Here is an 18218-nt window from a genome sequence, read left to right as displayed (position 1 = left end):
TGTGAGTTATTACTCAAAAATAAAATCTTAAAAAAAAAATTTTTTTTAGCATGTTTAAAGACTGGCATGTGTGTGTTTCAGAAAAGAGAGGGACTCTGCAACCATAAAATTAAGAGGAGAGACAAAGAATAACAGATGTAGCAAAGTCCCTGAGAGGGCAGTAGATGCAATCCCAAGACAGCTATGTTGGCGAGCATGGTGCATAAGGGAGTCCCCTGAGCTGGCTTCTGGAAGCAAGTGAATACTTGTGGTCACTGGTAAATGTGTGGTCATTGGGGAGTGGAATGTTCAGAGTTCCTATTTGAGTGGTGCCTGGGTGGCTCAGTCGGTTAAGCGTCCAACTTCAGCTCAGGTCATGATCTCGCAGTTCGTGGGTTCAAGCCCTGCATTGGGCTCTGTGCTGACAGCTAGAGCTGTTTCGGATTCTGTGTCTCTTTCTCTGACCCTCGCCTGCTCACGCTGTCTCACTCACTCTCAGAAATAAAACATTTAAAAATTTTTAATTAAAAAAAAAAGTTCCTATTTGAAACCTCGTGAAGGTGAAGACAGAGGGAAGACTTAAGTAATAATGAAGGCCCCATTGAGGCTGGAGATCAGAAAAGGCATCATGCTGCCTCTCAGCGACACTGCAATATTCTCTTCACAGCTCGTATATAGACAGTAAAGCAGATGGGAGCTAAATCCTTATTGGGGCTGTGAATTGTTCACTCTTTGGTTGCAAGTAACAGAAACTCACACTACCTCAAACAGAAGGAGGAGTTTATTGGAAGGATACTGGGATCTCCTACTGAAAATAGGGCCAGGATCACAGCTGGTCAATGGAATGGACCCCGGGACTGAAGTGCTTCAGGGAGCCTAGTAAGTTGTCGCTCGTCTCAGCCCTCCACAGACCACACACTGCAACTTGGCCACCAGTGGCTCCCAAGTCATGAGTTACAATCCAGGCCCAAAGTCACAAAATTCCTAGGTAAAGAAAGAGTTGGGTCGGCCTGATGATAAAAAGTAGGCAGTATAGACAGTTCTAGAACAGAGCTAGGCAGACATTCTGATAGCCCTCTGTGCTGACAGCTTAGTGCCTGGAGCCCACTTCAAATTCTGTGTCTCCTCTCTCTGTCCCTCTCCCGCTCTCTCTCAGAAATAAATAAACATTAAAAAAAAAAAAAACTGTAAAAATGTTACTCAGTCAAGGGCCTACACTTATATTTTATAAATAGTAATTCCGCAAGGAATGTAATTCATTTATTAGACATTTTAATGAGACCCAATCTGGTATGACCCCTGTGTCTTGGGGTAGCTCATCCATTCATCCAAGGAGAAACAGTTACAATGCAACTTGCTAAATTCCAGAACAGAGGTAATTACAAACACCGTTCCCCTGCTGCTCCCCCACTTTGGGGCTGGGATGAGGGAGCAGAAGGAACAAGCATTAGGGGTAGAAACATGACCCACTCTGGCCATTGGAAAGGAGAGAAGTCATATTTGGACATTCCAATTTGGTGCAGCTACCCAAGGCAAGTGGGAGGCCTTGTTCATTTAATGCGGTAAAGCTTTACTGAGCATCTGCTCAGGGGTGGGCACCAGGGATGCTTATCAAAGATTAAGACACATCACTGCTGCTGCTTTGGGGAGCTCATGTGAGGAAGGCAGGCACGAACACAACTTGATGACTGTAGACTCTTCCCACTCTGTAGTCAATTACTTAATTTTCTACCCTCCTTGAATGGCCTCATCCCATTTTATGAAAAATGTTGACTTGAAGACTCGTGGAAGGTTCTGTGCTGATGTCTCCTTATTCTGATGAGAAATCAGGGAGGAGTGAGACCCAGATCTCAAGGATTTTCCAGCCACTGGCTGCCTGGAATGAATCCAAATCCACTGGATGAAGTTCAAGCTGGTCCCAGTTTTGCCTCTTGCTGCTAGACCATAGCTCCCCTGCTTTTCCTTAAACTCTTCTCCCAGAGCTCACTTTGCCTACGTCCCAGACCCAGCTTGAACCAATTTTTCAAACACAGGGTGCAGAAGACTTAGCTTCACAGTATGTGGTTAAAAAAAAAAAAAAAACTTAGGTATTTAGGGGTCTGCCACCCAATGAAGCCCCGGTGCAGTGCCACCACCCCCGAATCCAGTGCAATCTAGAGCCGCGGAGATAAGTACAGACCAAGGAGGTGTACAGCATACACTGTGGTGCCGGCTTTAAAGGAACATTGAAAACCCAGCACCTATTTGGAGAGAAAGCATGTGTGGGAACTGAAACCCTGTCTTTAAGGAATGACTGACCAAATAATGCTGTTTAACGTGAAAACGCGGGGCAAAGCAGTTGTGATAGAGTTATCGGAAATGCTGTCATGTAGATGAAGTATTACATATTCTGGGCAAGGTTTACAGGGAAGGAGAATGTGGTCCTGAACAGCCTTCTAAAGATCAGAGCAATCCCACAGTGAAATGACCTGCCTTGTGAGGTAGTAAGCTCCCTGTCAAGGGAGGTTTTAAAGCAAGGGTAAAAAAACCACTTGGCAGGAGTGTTGTGAAAAGAGGGCTACATCAGGTTTGTTTTAACCACATACGGAGGAAGGGCCGGAGTATGGGATTCTCCTGACCCTGCAAGGGGACAGACAGGTAATCCCTGTGTGCACAGACTAGAAAAGCAAAAGCCAACAGCCCCTAGAACAGACGGGAGAACTTTCAGCCCTGATATCCACAGGCAGAAATTCTTTCAGGATAGGGTAGCCGGGGAAACGACCAAACGATGTCACCTCTCCTAACGGGACTGTCCGTTCCAGACACATACAGTAAGGCAGCCAGTGTGGCGGAATATGCGAAAGCGCAGGTCTCTGCCGCAGGGAGCCTGGGTTTCTGTTCTCACTGTGCCCTGGATGCCCTGGGGCTTCTCCTTCCCTTCGCCTGGCCCCTCCATGCAAGGAAATGAACTGCCACAGTCCTTCCCGTGCTACAGGGCATTGCCCTTCTGGCCGGCCCCCCCTACAGCGGATCTGGGGCTACAGTTTTGAGCCCTGGGGCTGCACTTGTGGACGGCCAGAGACCACCTCTGGCGGAAGCACCGGCCACACTCCAGGCAGGGGAAGGGCTTCTCCCCGGTGTGCAGGAGCTGGTGCTGGGCCAGGTGGCTCCACTGGGCAAAGCGCTTGGAGCACAGGTCGCAGGCGTAGGGCCGCTCGCCCGAGTGGACGCGCCGGTGACTGGCCAGGAGCGAGGGGTAGGCGAAGCGGCGGCCACAGTCTTCACACGCGTGCAGCTTCTCCTCGGTGTGCGTGCTGCGGTGTATGGCGAGGGAGCCGCTCCGCCGGAAGGCACGTCCGCAGTCGGGGCAGGGGTACGGCTTCTCTCCCGTGTGCAAGAGCTGGTGCTGGAGCAGGGTGCTGCGCTGGGAGAAGCGGGCCTCACAGTGCTCGCAGGCGTAGGGGCGCTCCCCGGAGTGGACCCGCCGGTGGCTGACCAGGCGGGAGGAGGAGGAGAACCGCCGCTCACAGTCCGGGCAGGGGTAGGGCTTCTCGCCCGTGTGGATGCGCTGGTGGATGACGAGGGCGGTGCGCTGACGGAAGCGGCGGCTGCACTCCAGGCAGGTGTAGGGCTTCTCCCCGGTGTGTGTGCGCTGGTGGATGGCTAGCAGGGAGGGGTAGGCAAAGCGGCGCCCACAGCTGGGGCACTGGTGGGGTTTTTCACCTGTGTGCGTGGTCCGGTGGTTGGCCAGGGACCGGCTCCTGCGGAAGCAGCGGCCACAGTCGGGGCAGTGGTAGGGCTTCTCGCCGGTGTGGATAACCTGGTGCTGCGAGAGGTTCTTGCGCTGGGAGAAACGTTTGCCGCACTGGTCGCAAACGTAGGGACACTCCCCAGAGTGCGCCCGCCGGTGACTGACCAGCAGGGAGGGGTAGGAAAAGCGGCGCCCGCAGTCTGGGCAAGGGTAAGGCTTCTTCAGATTCTGGGCACACTTGTGGCTCTCCAGGGCCAGACGATCGGGGAAGGTGCAGCCGCAGTCGGGACAGATGGGGCCCCCCGACGTCTGCCTGGGGAGCAGTCGGGGCTTGCTGGGCCGCCGCCCTCGCTTCCCCTTTCGGGGTGCCTCCTTAGGTGGGAATACTTCCTGGTCTCCATTCTTCTTTCTGGTTCTGGTTTCTACAGAAACACAGGGCGAAATTAATTTAACAAATCCTGGGCCCCCACCCTTGACTACGACAGTTTGTGTTTGGAACACAAACAGACTCAGCCCGTCTTCAAGGAGTGTCAGTGCCTCAGTGACGTCCTACTACAGAAACAGGAGATTCCAGGAGTCCCTAACTCAGTTTGGAGAAGTCAGGAAAGGTTTCTTGGCCGTTATGCAGATTTTACAAGTTAAAGTTTTTGAAGAGGTAAGTGTAAGGCAAGGAAGTGGAAACAAATGAGATATGAGCTGGTAGTGACTAAGTGCTCCTAAGGCCGTCTAAGCAAATGGTTCGCAAATTTGATTGTGATCAGAACCATTTGCATAACTTATGGAGACAATTTTGGATTCAGCAGGTCTGGGATGGGGCCCCAAGAATCTCTATTTCTAATTCTTTCCTGAGTGATATTGCTGCCCGTCTGAGGACCACACTCTGAGAACCACTGCTGTATAGTCATAGTGCCTTGAACTACATTTTATCCAATGGTTCTCAAATCTAAATGTACATGCCAACCGACTGGGCCATTACAAACGGCGTAGCCATCCATAAGAGTCAATCAATAGTTCTGGGTTCAGGAATCTTTTTTTTTTTTTTTTTTAAATGTTTTATTAATTTTTGAGAGACAGAGCATGAGCAGGGGAGGGGCAGAGAGAGGGAGATACAGAATCTGAAGCAGGCTCCAGGCTCTGAGCTGTCAACACAGAGCCTGACGCGGGGCTCAAACCCATGAATCGCAAGATCATGACCTGAGCTGAAGTTAGCCACTTAACCAACTGGGCCACCCAGGCGCCCCTGGGAATCTATTCCCTGTATTTTTTTACCAAGTTCCCCAAGTGACTTGATATAACTGACAGCCATCTGTCAACCTGTCGTGGAAAAAAACTGGCAGGTTTTTTTTTAATAACAAAAAATTTAATATTTATTTTTGAGGGGGGGGAGATAGGGACAGAGAGAGAGGGAAACAAAGAATCCAAAGCAGGCCCCAGGCTCTGAGCTGTCAGCACAGTGCCCGATGCAGGGCCCAAACTCACGGACCTTGAGATCATGACCTGAGCAAAGTCGGAAGCTCAATCCACTGAACCACCCAGATGTTCCCAAAACTGACAGGTTTTAAGTAAGGAAGTATCATGGTCAGATCTGAATCTTGGAAAGATAGCACTGATCTCAGAGAATGTGGCACTGAAATTCCAGCTCAGACAGGTTATACATCCATCCCTGTGGGTAGAGATGGGGCCCTTCTACCTACATGACATTAATCAGAGCCTTGCTTGATCCTGAGAAGAGTACAGATTCCTGCACTGATCAGCGGTCGCTCTGCCAAAAGGACAGAAACTAGGCACCCCAGGCAGCTGTTTCTTATGAGATCCGTCCAATCCAAGTCCAGAAAACTCAGACAGGTACCAAGTGTCTCAGGGCCCAATTCAAAGCTAGCTGAAGAGACAGGGATGCTCGGAAGCACATCGCAAGTAACTCCTTTGAACTGCTTTGAAAGGCTCACGGATTCATTCACACAATAGAGAACTGTAGACCGTTAGTTTGCAAACTGATGTGTAAACCATTGTATGGTGGACCCACCCAACACCATCAGAGAGACAAGACCCTGGGGTTATGAAAATGAACACTGTAAGAATTACAGCAGGGGCCATAGGAACCCCTAGTTGCCAAAGCTCTAGACTGAGTCGTTAGAGGCCGTAGGCCCTCCACAGGCATTTTTCACTCACTTCTTTGGACTGTTACCCCCCTCGGGCACTCCTGCGGATCCAGAGCAGCCGGTTCCCAATCATCGGTATTTCGTTCCAACCAGGAGATGAGGGCTGGTTTGGGACCTGCGCACCCTGGGGAAGGAGAACCAGTCAGACGCCCAGCTCCTAGATAACGCTGGGTAAATATCTCCCCGGTGTCATCTCCTGCCAAGACCTTGTCCTCCTCCCCTGACACAACCTGGTCGCAGGCCAGGTCCCTGGGCACTCTTGGACTCCCTGCCGTCCCCCCACCCCCCGCCCCTAAGCTCCTCCATCCCTTCGGGCCCCGCGGAAGCGAATCGGGCCGGGCCTCACCGAGCGCGCCCAGGTGGCCGTAGGTCTCCCGCATCACGTCCCGGTACAGGGCCCTCTGCGCGGGGCGCAGACACCCCCACTCCTCCGTGGAGAAGTACACGGCCACGTCCGCGAACTTCACCGCCCTCGGCCTCCTTCCCCTTCTCCGGCCGGGTCTGGCCTCTCCTGGTCCCCGCGCAGAGAGGGGAGCCGAAGGTGGCGCCATTGGACCCCAGAAGCCGGCGCCACGGCCTTCCCCGTCTCGGCCTGGACCCCTGGCGGACCCGGAGATTTGGCAGCCCCCGCGGGACCGGGGCTGAGCTTGCCTGGGGAGGCCCGGAGGGAATCGGAATCGGCCGCCTTGCCGGGCTAACGGAAACCTTTCGCTGTTATTCAGGAAACTCCTGCCCGAACTTGGGTGAAAGGCACCGGAAGATGCCTTCGGGGAAGATGGCGGCGCTGCTACCGCACCGCCTTAGCCTGGAACACAGGCAGCTTCCAGCTATCGATTTTATTGACCGGAGCGCCATGCCGGCTTCCTAACCTCTTTGCCCTCAAGTGTGATGGCGCTGCGATTGGGCTCCACGCCCTTTCCCCCCTCCCCATTACACGCGCTCATTGGGCGGAGGTCGAAGATCGGGCTTTCTGATTGGGTGCTGTCGAAAGCGGCCTGTTTGAACGAAGCCAACGGAAGCGTAAGGGCAGGAAGCCGACTCTTCAAGCCGGGTTCCTCCGGCTGGTTTTGAGTCTGGCAGCGGCAAGCTGGCCTGGCATCGGTAATGGGCCTCAGTTCTCTGGCACGCGCTGCCTCGCTGAGGGAGGGAAGGATTGGAGTGACGGAGCCACTCCGGCCAGCCCGGGGCCGAGATTACCCCGGGTGACCTTCTCAGAGAATTGGATAACTTCCTTGTTGCCCTTCTGGGAGGGAAATTTACTTCGGCGTTTTCCTGTGCGCAGTCACCTTTCCCCTCTTATTACACATTTCATCTTATCTATTCTTTGCTACTATTGTGTGAAGTCGTTGGTGGTCACTATCCAATTCTACCGATGAGTAAAACCTCAGAGGGATACTGCTAGTAAGGAGAACGAACAGAGATTCAGACCCGGAGCTGACCGGGTCTTCATACTGCTGAACACTGCCCCTTGCCCCGCACTATCCGAATTCACTGGTCAACTCAACAAGAGTTCCTGGCCCGTTTTCAGGCTCAGCCTGATGCACATCTCCATTCTTTATTCTTACATGACATTTGTTCATGCTCTGAATGGACATTATAGCTGAGTGAGGCATAGAAATTTACAAACAATAACAGAGTGCTGCAAGCATGTACGTGAAAGGCATAGAAAAATCGTTGATGAAACCAGTCAGCTCCATTGTCACCACTTTTGTTTAAGTGTTGTGCAGGGTATCACCAACTTAGAGTCATCTCCCAGAGGATCTGGGGGCCAGAGAATATACCATTTGCTACACACCTCAACCAGTGACACACATCTCTCTCTCCAACCCATTGATCAATTTGTTAAAGCACCTATTATGGATAAAACGATACCCCAGAACTGACAAGGAGTGAGGACGTTTCAGGAATTCACAAGATAACATTGTGGGGTAGTAAGACTTTCTGAGGAAAAGGACTTTTGAACAGAGGAGGTAGGGGAAAAAAAAAAAAACGGCAGTAAACATTGAGTTCTACTCTGTCCCAAGCATAGTGACTGTTTATTGAACAAACTACTGGGGAGCAGGTGGAATGTCAAGGTTGCCAAAATGAATAAGACAGAATCCTTCCTCTGAATGACTTTCCAAATTGATACATCAGGTGGGAAATGAGTTTGGTCTATGAATTGGTGGGATTTAAAGAGTGCAGCGGTCGGGGCACCTGGGTGGCTTAGTCGGTTGAGCGTCCGACTTTCGCTTAGGTCATGATCTCGCGGTTCGTGGGTTCGAGCCCCGTGTCCGGCTCTGTGCTGACTGCCAGCTCAGGAGCTGAAACTCAGGAGCTCCAGAAACTCTGGAGCCTGTTTCAGAGTCTGTGACTCCCTCTCTCTCTGACCCTCCCCTGCTCACGCTCTCTCTCTCTCTCTCTCTCCTAGAAATAAATTAAACATTTTAAAAAATTTAAAAAAATAAATAAAGAGTGCAGCGGTGCTCAATGTATATTTGTTAATAAACGGTTAAATCCCATGAGCATAACCATCTCTGGTACAAAGCTGAGAATTCAGGAAAGCTCTGAGAGTGAAAGGAATGAGGACATTTTCTGATACAGTACCAGATACTGTTAGGGTGAAACCGAAGGATTGAGGGGCCCCTGGGTGGCTCAGTCTGGTAAGTGTCCAACTCTTGGTTTCAGTTCAGGTCATGATCTGTCATGGCTTTGTGCTGACAGCGCGGAGACTGCTTGGGATCCTCTCTCTCTCTCCCTTCCCTGGCCCTCCCCTGCTTGCACTCTCTCCCTCTCTCTCAAAAATAAATATAAAAAAAATTTTAAAAACCCTCTAAAGGATTGAAAGGGTAGGTCAGCACCAGATACTGGATGGCTTCATCCTGCTCATTGGAGAGCTCTATATCAGTCTAAAGAAGTGAATTGCCATCCGATAATGTTTTAGGAAAATGACTCTGATGGTGTGCAGGGCAAACTGATAGCTTTATGCCTACACATAGTGCAGTTTGGAGAAATAAGAAGGTATACGTAGGCTGCTGAGGGAATACAAAGGCAAACAGACAGCAAACGATTTCATTGGGAAGACAATGACTAAACAGAGAAGACAGGGAAGGAATCAGACCTCCTCTGTGGACATTTTGCCTAAATGGTAATGATGTGCTGTCAATGATGCTGACACTGACTAGGAAGGAAGAGGTTTAAATACTGAGGAGAAAAAGCGTTGAGCCCTCTTCCCACATACAGGAAATGGGAAGGCAGACTTAGCCTAACCCTTTTGGCCCTAGGCTGGAAAGGCCCCATTTGGCCTGGCTTGCCATCATCTTGATGGGAACCACTAAGGCAGAGCCTAGGAATCAGGCAGAGTCAGATGCTCTTACCTATTGGGAAACATTTTGGAGACAGATGCCCCAGGACTTAATGTGAAAGCAGAGGTCCTTGCTCCTTTCTGTATAAACTCCTGGATTCACACGGGGCTTGGGGACAAGCAGGGCTCTTCCTGCAGAATGTCCACTGTAGAGAAGGATGGGAAAGATCCAGGGAGTCTACACCCCAAGGGACCACATAAAGACAAAAGACCCCCTGTTTGGGATAATGAGGTTAAAAGCCAGAGACATCCCAGGTGCCACCTCGTAGGCACATTCAGAGAGATGATCACAGTGGAAATTCGCCTTTCAGAGTCCTTATGAGGACGGTTATCAGACAGTAGAGCGGATTGCCCAAAACCTGTTACTAAGGGCAGGGATGGAATTTGAAACCAGAGAATGTCTTCTGCATTGCACTGGCAGCTCTAAACTGGGTGAAAGGCTCTGAGCATCATTTCTCCTTGTTTCATGCTCACTGAGAGGAAAGCACCTGGCAGGGCAACCTTAGATGATAGCACACGTGGACTTCACCTTACGGACTGACTGGAAACTCAACTTTGCCTCAAATGTCATTGCACCATAAACCCAGACTCCAGCAAGCAGTATTAGTCCTGGGACAAAGTCACAATAATGGTGAAATCTTGGGGCACCTGGGTGGCTCAGTCGGTTAAGCATCCGTCTTCAGCTCAGGCCATGATCTCACAGTTCATGAGTTCGAGCCCCGCTTGGGGCTCTGTGCTGACAGCTCGGAGCCTGGAGCCTGCTTCGGATTCTGTGTCTCCCTCTCACACTGTCCCTCCCCCGCTCATGCGGTCTCTCTCAAAAAAAAAAAATTTAAAAAGTTTTTAAAAAATGGTGGAATCTTACCTTTTCTTAACAGATTCTTGTAGTCCAGTTCCAACCTGTGTGTTTCTGGGTAACTCACCAGTACATTTCCAATGACCTCTATATCCTGCTCTCGGAAGGAGGACTCAAGGCACCCACAGACTTTGTCACTTTGTACATCTCCCCCGTTTTCTCCTCTCACTCCTGGCTCCACCTGCTCTGAATGGTCAACACTTGATGGGAAACCATATCGTCCCTCATAAACCCCTTTGGCTCACCCACGCTCCTGGAATCTAATAGTGGACATGAACTGAGGGATCTTGACCCCACAGGTCTCCCGCACCTTGGCCCTTCTGTGTATCCCTGATGGATTCACTGGTGGGCTTTCCGGGCATGCTTTCTCTTGGAGCTCTTCCCACATAGGGCCTCTCATTAGAGTGAATGTGCCTGTGGCTGAGCAGGAGGGAGGAGGAGGGGAAGAAGATGCCACACTCTGAGCAGGAGAAAGGTTTCCCGAGTGTGCCTGTGCATCCATGAACGGCCAAGGGAGACTGTGGCAGAAACACCCCCTTATAGCCACAGTGCCAGAAGTCGTCTTTCCCGTGTGGATAAGCTGGTGCTGGAGCAAGTTTCTTCGGTGAGCAAAGTGAGTATCACACTATAGACCATCCTAACTCAAGTGCATAAGCAGGTGGTTGGCCAGGAGGCGGGTATGCAAAGTTGCACCCACAGTCTGCCCACGTGTCTGCCCTTATGGGCATCCAGGGCACTGCCAGAGTGGAAGTGGCAGGTGCAGTCGGGACGCGGATGTGCCCTATTTGGAGCAGCTGGTGCTAAACCAGGTGAGCCCTCTGGGAAACGGGGACACCACATGAGCCACACACACGGGGACAGTCACCAGGGTGGATCTGCCTGTGTCTAACAGTGAGGAGATGGCAAAGAGCTGCCCGCAGTCCAGACTCGCATAAAGCTTCTTCCTTCTGTTGGTGGCCTGGGCCCTACGTTTTCAAAAGCAGCAGCCACACTGGGGACTGGGGAAGGCTGTCTCACGTGTGGACGGGCTGATGGTGGGTCAGATCCTTGCACTGAGAGCAGCATCCACACTGTCACAGGGAAGGCTGCTCAGCCCAGTAGGCCTGCCGGTGTCTGGCCAGGAGGAAGAGGACAGCCAAGACTTGGGTAGGGTTTCTTTGGAGCCAGACAGCACTGTTGTCCTATAGTTCAGGAGCCCTGAGCTGATGTCTGGCCATGCCCCTGGCCTTAGGGCCCCGGTTACTTCAAAGGGCTCATGTCATGCGGCTTTATCGGGCAGCCTCTCTCACACAGGCTGCTTAAGCTTCTTCACCCCCGTTCCCCCCTTCTTTTCTTTACTCTTGCTCTCTGCAGAGACAAGAGAATTGGAACTAAAGGCTGTGGAGTGCTTTGAATCACCTCAGGTGGAGCAGGACTGGGGACTGAGTGCCTGTTCATTCAAGGCAGAAGGATCTAAGTGTGAATCCCCTCCCCCCAGCGATGCCCCACCTGCCTCAGGACATTTTCAGAAAAAGTACCATCCCTTCTCACTCCAGGCCTCCAGAATCAGAGAGGGTTCACACAAGGAAAGGCTGAATTTTTTTCAGAGGTAAGCCGACACCTATCCCTGGAGAAAGACCGTAAATACAGACATTTCTCCAAAAACAGACCTCACTGCCTTTTGAGCACACAAAAACCTGTTTGCATCCTAAATGAAAGGTGGCAAGGCTTTAAATTCTATAGAGGGCTCTGGGCAGCTTCAAAAGGCAGGATATGCCCTGAGAAACAAGGGCAGGCCACGAAACCAAAGTGAACTTCTGATCTCTTTCCAAGGCCAGTCAAAAATACATCATGCATATTCTCTAGGCTTAAGTTAATTAAAATGAAAAATTCACTTCCTCAAGCACCCTAACCACATTTCAGGTGTTAAAAGACGTGGCCAGAGGCTTCTGTGTTCCCTCAGCAAAGATACAGAACATTGCGATGATTGAAGAAAGCCCTGTTGGAAACAACACTCTTAAGTATTCAGCATTAAGAAGGCGAAAGACCTTAATCCCCAACTGTGGCCTCGCCCCAATCCCCAACCTGAACCAGCGGGACCGGCTACCCTAGAACACAAGGAATCCTCCAGGTCTGGGAAGGAGAACTTTAGAAGAGAAGGTTTATCGGATTCTTATGAATTGGGGTCTTTAAAGAGAAGGGTGAGGTGTAGATGTGGCTGCCGGAAGAAAGGGCCTGCCCCAGTTCGCTCTCAGGAGAGGCTGACTTCCAGCCCAGCCCCCACTCTCCTTGCCTATCCTAGATCTAGGTGCCTTGCCCCCTCCTCCTTGGCGTCCGGGCTCCACGCCTCCTTCTTTCATCTCCAGGAGATGAGGGCGGGGTTGGGGCCTGCGGATCCTAGGGGAAAATAGGCTGACAGAGGACAGGGTGAGAGGATGAAGCCTAGAGAGTGATTCCTTTGCGGGGTTGGGTACAGCCTCCTGAACCCTACGGGAGAAGACCCTCCCCAACAAGAGACACTCTGGCGCGTCCGGACCGAAGCGGACTAGTACCCCTTTTCGCCAAAAGGGGACAAGGGGAGGGCTGGGACTCTGCGATCGCGCCCACGTAGGTAGTCCTGGATTTGCCGCATCACTTCCCTGAAGAGGGCACAGGGCACAGCACCAGATCCTTAAACCTTTCGCCCTCAACGATGATGGCGCCACTGGGCTTCACGCCCTTCTCCCTCCCCTGCACAATCATTGGATGGCGCGGGACAGGAAGCAACGAGCCAGCGTTTTGATTGGGCCTCGGAGAATCACTCCGTTGGAGGGAAGCCGGCTGCAGCGTGCGAGCCGGCCTTCTTCCTGGAGCCGCCGCGAGGCCGCAGCGCGCACTGGTTGAACACCTGCTCAGTGCCCGGCGCGTGCGAGCGGACGGCGGGCCCACAGCAGCGCTCCTCCTCCCCGGGCCACAGCGCCGTCTGCGTCGCTGTGGAACTTCCTGCCTCCTTTGCACCCAGATATATGAACAACGTTTAAAAGTGCACTGAACCCGTGTGTGTGTGTGTGTGTGTGTGTGTGTGTGTGTGTGTGTGTGTAAAACACAGCTCCAGGAGCTGGGTATAGAGCAGGGAGCTGAACAGAGTCTCCTAGGCCATGGAGGTTACATTGCTCTCTGCAGGCTTCCAGATTCTCGAGTCTCCGCGGGGCTTGACCCACGATGTATAGTCCTTGAGCACCTGCAGCTCTTCCTGTCTGTGATTAAGAGTGGCATCTCCGAACACAATGCTAGGGACTGGCCAGAGGTGGCGCTGATGGTGCTTGCTCTCAGTGGTCCTTACAACCCCGTGAGAGAGACACATAATATGTAAGCAAAGGTAAGCAAAGCCACAGTGGTAGCACTAACACACCCCAGGGAATTATGAGACAGTCTCTCACCTCTGAGGTGAGCACAGAAGATAAGCACTGTGAATCACTTAGCGGGGGGGGGAAAGGCAATAATAGTTTCTAACTTGCTGAAAAGAGCTATGAGGGGTGCCTGGGTGGCTCAGTCAGTTAAGCATTGAACTTTGGCCCTCTGTGCTGACAGCTCTGAGCCTGGAGCCTGCTTCAGATTCTGTGTCTTCCTCTCTCTACTCCTCCCCCACTCGAGCCCCGTCTCTCTCTGAAAAAATAAACATTAAAAAAAAAAGAGCTACGAAAATTACATTGGAAGAGTTGTTTTCACCAGGGATGATTAGCTGTTAGATAATATTCAAACAACTCTACCTGCAAAGCTTGGGAGGATATACACCCGTGTAAAGTATTGTACTAGACAGTTTTGACTGAATATGTGTTATTTAATCCTCACAACCACCTTGGGGGCCGGATTAATGTACTTATTTTATAAAGAGATGATGATGCAAGCGATGAGCCAAGATTGAACGTGGGATAAACTAGTTCAAACCCTAGGACCCTCCTTTTATATTGTGGCTCCTGGTCCAAACTGAGATTTGATGGCCTGAGCTCTAGAATTAGGGGAAACTGGGAGCTGAAAGGTTGGAGGTCAGCAATTGGTGCTGGGAGTGGAGTGGAGGAGACTGGTGCTTTTTCTGGAAGGTTCTTCCCTCTCGATGTCCTCCCTCTCAGCTCCCAGGTCACTCACAGACTCTAGATGTGGCTCAGCCCCCATCATCTCCTTTTTGATGGATTCCATTTTTCTCCCCTCTCCTATCCCTCCTATGCCCTTCGTGCACCTCCTTCCCAACACTTGAGGGAGAATCTTAAAACATTCGCTCATTCCCATTGCTGAACTCAGACACTCGCGCTACTGGAACCCATCAGGAAAATGCCGGAAGCGTACTGACGGTTCCTGACCCTCAGGGACAGAAGCTTGGGCTGGAGGTGGTAACAGAGGTCCGGCAGCCCTCCGACTTGTCCTGCGCGTACGATGGATCCAATGGTGGGCTTCCAGGGCACTCTTTCGTTTAAAGGTTTTCTCACACTGGGAACAAGGGAAGGGCCTCTCAACAGAATGGATGCGCCTGTGACTGTTGAGGACACATGAAGAGGTAAACTGGTGCCCACACTCAGGGCAGGAGTAGGGCTTCTCCCCTGTATGTGTGCGCCTGTGGATAGCCAGAGAGCCACTCTGCCGGAAGCGGCGGCCACAATCAGGGCACTCGTAGGGTTTTTCGCCTGTGTGAATGAGCTGATGCTGCAGCAGGTTGTTTTGCTGGGCAAAGCGGGCACTGCAATGGGCACAGGGGTAGGGGCGCTCACCAGAGTGGACCCGCTGGTGATTGGTCAGGAGGGAGGGGTAGGCAAAGCCCCGACCACAGTCAGAACAGATATGGGGCTTCTTCCTAGTATGGGTGCGTTGGTGGATAGCCAAGAGGGAAGGATGTGTAAAGTGGCGGCCACACTCGGTACACACGTACGGCTTCTCCCCACCGTGTCTGTGTCTGTGGACGGCCAGGGCCCCTGTCTGGCGGAAGCAGCGGCCACAATCCGGGCACGAATAAGGCTTGTCCCCTGTATGAAGCAGCTGGTGCTGGACCAGGTGAGCCCTCTGGGAGAACTGAACCCCACAAGGCCCACAGACATATGGACGGTCTCCAGAGTGGATTCGCCGATGTCTGACCAGCATCGAGGGGTAGGCAAAGAGCCTCCCACAGTCCGGGCAGGAGAAGGGCTTCTCCCCTGTATGTACGCGCATATGGACAGACAGGTTGCCTCTTTGGCGGAAGCAACGTCCGCACTGGTCACAGGGAAAGGGCCGCTCCCCAGAGTGGACCCGCTGGTGGCTGGCGAGGAGGGAGGGGTAGCTGAAAGAACGGTTGCATTCCAGGCAGGGGTAGGGCCTCTTGGGAGTCTCGGTGCCCTGGGGTCCCGTGTCTGTGGAGACCTGAGGCACTGAACGGCTGCAGTCTCTCAAACCAGGACCCAGCCTGCCCTTCGTCGGTGGCCCGTCCTCCACAGGAGCGTCCTCAGACTCCTTGGCCCCTATGTTGCTGCTGTGTTCATTCTTCTTTTTCTTGCTTTCTAAAGAGACAAGAGAATCGAAACCAAAAACGTGAGTGCCTGCCTGTCCCGGCCTATGTTTCTCTCACTATGGGGAGATGTAGGTGAAGGGAAGCGGCAGTTCGTTTCTCTGGCGTAGTCCCTGTTTCAGAGCCTCCGGGTTCATCCGAGGCAACAGCCCCCCCATTCCAGGCCCCCCTCCCCATTTAGGGCTTGGAAAATTAGAGTTTTGTCAGAAGGTGAGGGACAGTACTGCCTGTCAGAAATAAGCAATCACCTGCCACATTAAAGCCCCTAAAGGTAGGTATTTCAGCAGGGAGATTTCTCAAGGCACTGGAACGGACCACAGGTCCGTTGTGTATATAACAACAGCAGTCACAGGGGCTGCTGGGTGGTCAGCTGGTTAAGCCTCCGACTCTTGATTTCCACTCATGTAGGTCATGATGTCGAGGTTCATGGGTTTGAGCCCCACATCAGGCTCTGTGCTGGCAGTGCGGAGCCTGCTTGGCATTCTCTCTCTGCCCCTCCCCTGCTTGTGCCATCTCAAATGTGAAAAAACAGACACACACACACACACACACACACACACACACACATAGCAGCCACCACCTGGGCTAAAATTACCAATTTCACTAAGTGAACTTCTGGACCCTTTCTGAGACATGCAGATACTCTGGGCACACAGAGAAAGGCTCAATAAGTTATACCCCCAACTTCTCTTCCCCCCTACCCAGCTATCCCTGACCTAAGGAAGGTACCAGGTCTGATAAAGGGAACTTTGGAAATGAAGGCTTAGAGGATTCTGACTAGGGTATGTAACGCAGGCCGTGTGTGGGAAGAAGGCTGCCAGGAGAAAGGCCCCGCCTGGGGCTCCTTCCCAAAAGAGGCTGACTTCCAGCTCAGCCCGCCTTTCCTCACCCATCCCAGATCCTGGGTGCCTCAGCACGTCCTCGGGATCTTCGGCCTCCGGGCTCCACGCTTCCTTCTTTCTCTCCATCCAGGAGATGAGGGCGGGTTTGGGGCCTGCGAGTCCTGCGGGGGGCGGGGGGAGAGGATAAAAGGATGGGGCCTAGATAAGGCGGTGGACACAGCCTCCGAACCCTAGCGGACCCAACAACGGACACTTGGGCGCATCTGGACCCGAAGTCTAAAAATGCCCGTGTAACAAAAAGGGAGAGAAGGGGGCGGGGCGGGCCTCACCGAGCGCGCCCAGGTGGCCGTAGGTCTCCCGCATCACGTCCCGGTACAGGGCCCTCTGCGCGGGCCGCAGACACCCCCACTCCTCCGGGGAGAAGTACACGGCCACGTCCGCGAAGCTCAAGACGCCCGGCTTCCCTCGCTCTGGGTGAATCCCCCCCTGCCCGCCAGCGAGGAGCGGAGTCCCAGGCGGCGCCATGGAACCAACGTTGTTTCTCCGTTCGCCAGCGGGCTCGGGGTTCTGGGCGCTGCGGGGCCAAACTTGGCCGGTCCTCGGGCTCAGGGCGCCGCGGAGGCGGCCCGAAGCGCACCAGGACCAGCCTCTTGTGGGACCAGTACAAACCCCTAAGGTGTTATTCTTACGAGTCCTGCATGGACCTGGACTCGAGCACCTTCTGCCACAGTGGAAGCGCGCAAGACGCGCACCCACCCCAAGCCGCACCGGGGCTGGAAACCTTCGCCCTTAAGGATCATGACGTCATTGGGCTTCACGCCCTTCTCCTTCCCCTGCACAGCAATTGGGTGGCGCGGGGCAGGAAGCAACGAGCCGGCGTTCTGATTGGACCTCGGAGAATCACTCCGTTGGGAGGGAAGCCGGCTGCAGCGTGCGAACTGGCAGTCTTGGAGTCACAGCGACTCCGCGGCGCGCACAGGTTGAGCCCCTGCTCCGTGCCAGGCCGCGCGTGCGAGCGGACGGCGGATCCACAGCAGCGCTCCTCCAACCCGGGCCCGCTGGGCCCCGGACCACACCGCTGCCTGCGTCGCTGTGGGGCTCCCTGCCTCCTTTGCACCGTGTGTGTGTGTGTGTGAGAGATAGCTCCAGATGGGGCTCCTCCAACCCGGGCCCGCTGGGCCCCGGACCACACCGCTGCCTGCGTCGCTGTGGGGCTCCCTGCCTCCTTTGCACCGTGTGTGTGTGTGTGTGAGAGATAGCTCCAGATGGGGCTCCTCCAACCCGGGCCCGCTGGGCCCCGGACCACACCGCTGCCTGCGTCGCTGTGGGGCTCCCTGCCTCCTTTGCACCGTGTGTGTGTGTGTGTGTGTGTGTGTGTGTGTGTGTGAGATAGCTCCAGATGGGGCTCCTCCAACCCGGGCCCGCTGGGCCCCGGACCACACCGCTGCCTGCGTCGCTGTGGGGCTCCCTGCCTCCTTTGCACCGTGTGTGTGTGTGTGTGTGTGTGTGATAGCTCCAGATGGGGCTCCCTGCCTCCTTTGCACCCAGGTATGAACGACGTTCAAACGTGCATTGCGTGCGTTGAGCCCTCGTGAGTGTGTGTGTGTGTGTGTGTGTGTGTAACACAGCTCCAGGAGCTGGGTACAGAGCAGGGAGCTAACGAAAGCCTCTCCCATGGAGGTTACACGGCTTTCTACAGGCTTCCAGATTCTCGAGTCTCCGCCGGGCTTGACCCACGATGTAGTCCTTGAGCACCTGCAGCTTTCCCTGTCTGATGAGATTACACGTGACATCTCCAAACAATGCTGGGAACTGGAA

The 18218-nt window shown here is 53.3% G+C and overlaps 2 protein-coding genes across 2 annotated transcripts; both read right to left on the bottom strand.

The window, feature by feature from the left end:
- Positions 1-757: 757 nt before the first annotated feature.
- On the bottom strand, positions 758-6745 carry ZNF689 (zinc finger protein 689). The gene is made up of 3 exons (XM_077760352.1): positions 6215-6745; positions 5879-5992; positions 758-4131 (listed from the first exon to the last, which is right to left on the bottom strand). The coding sequence occupies exons 1-3, from the start codon at positions 6417-6419 to the stop codon at positions 2948-2950; spliced, it is 1503 nt and encodes a 500-aa protein (XP_077616478.1). The 5' UTR covers positions 6420-6745; the 3' UTR covers positions 758-2947.
- A 7112-nt stretch (positions 6746-13857) lies between these two features.
- LOC144228463 (uncharacterized) lies at positions 13858-17104 on the bottom strand. The gene is made up of 3 exons (XM_077760273.1): positions 16730-17104; positions 16448-16561; positions 13858-15550 (listed from the first exon to the last, which is right to left on the bottom strand). Exons 1-3 carry the CDS (start codon positions 16923-16925, stop codon positions 14334-14336), a joined length of 1527 nt encoding a protein of 508 aa, XP_077616399.1. The 5' UTR covers positions 16926-17104; the 3' UTR covers positions 13858-14333.
- Between the last annotated feature and the right edge of the window lie 1114 nt (positions 17105-18218).

The sequence above is a fragment of the Crocuta crocuta genome, unplaced genomic scaffold (genome assembly GCF_008692635.1).
Source record: "Crocuta crocuta isolate KB4526 unplaced genomic scaffold, BGI_CrCroc_1.0 scaffold73, whole genome shotgun sequence".
In the NCBI taxonomy this organism is placed as follows: Eukaryota; Metazoa; Chordata; class Mammalia; order Carnivora; family Hyaenidae; genus Crocuta; species Crocuta crocuta.
This window is presented reverse-complemented; position numbering and strand designations above follow the sequence as displayed.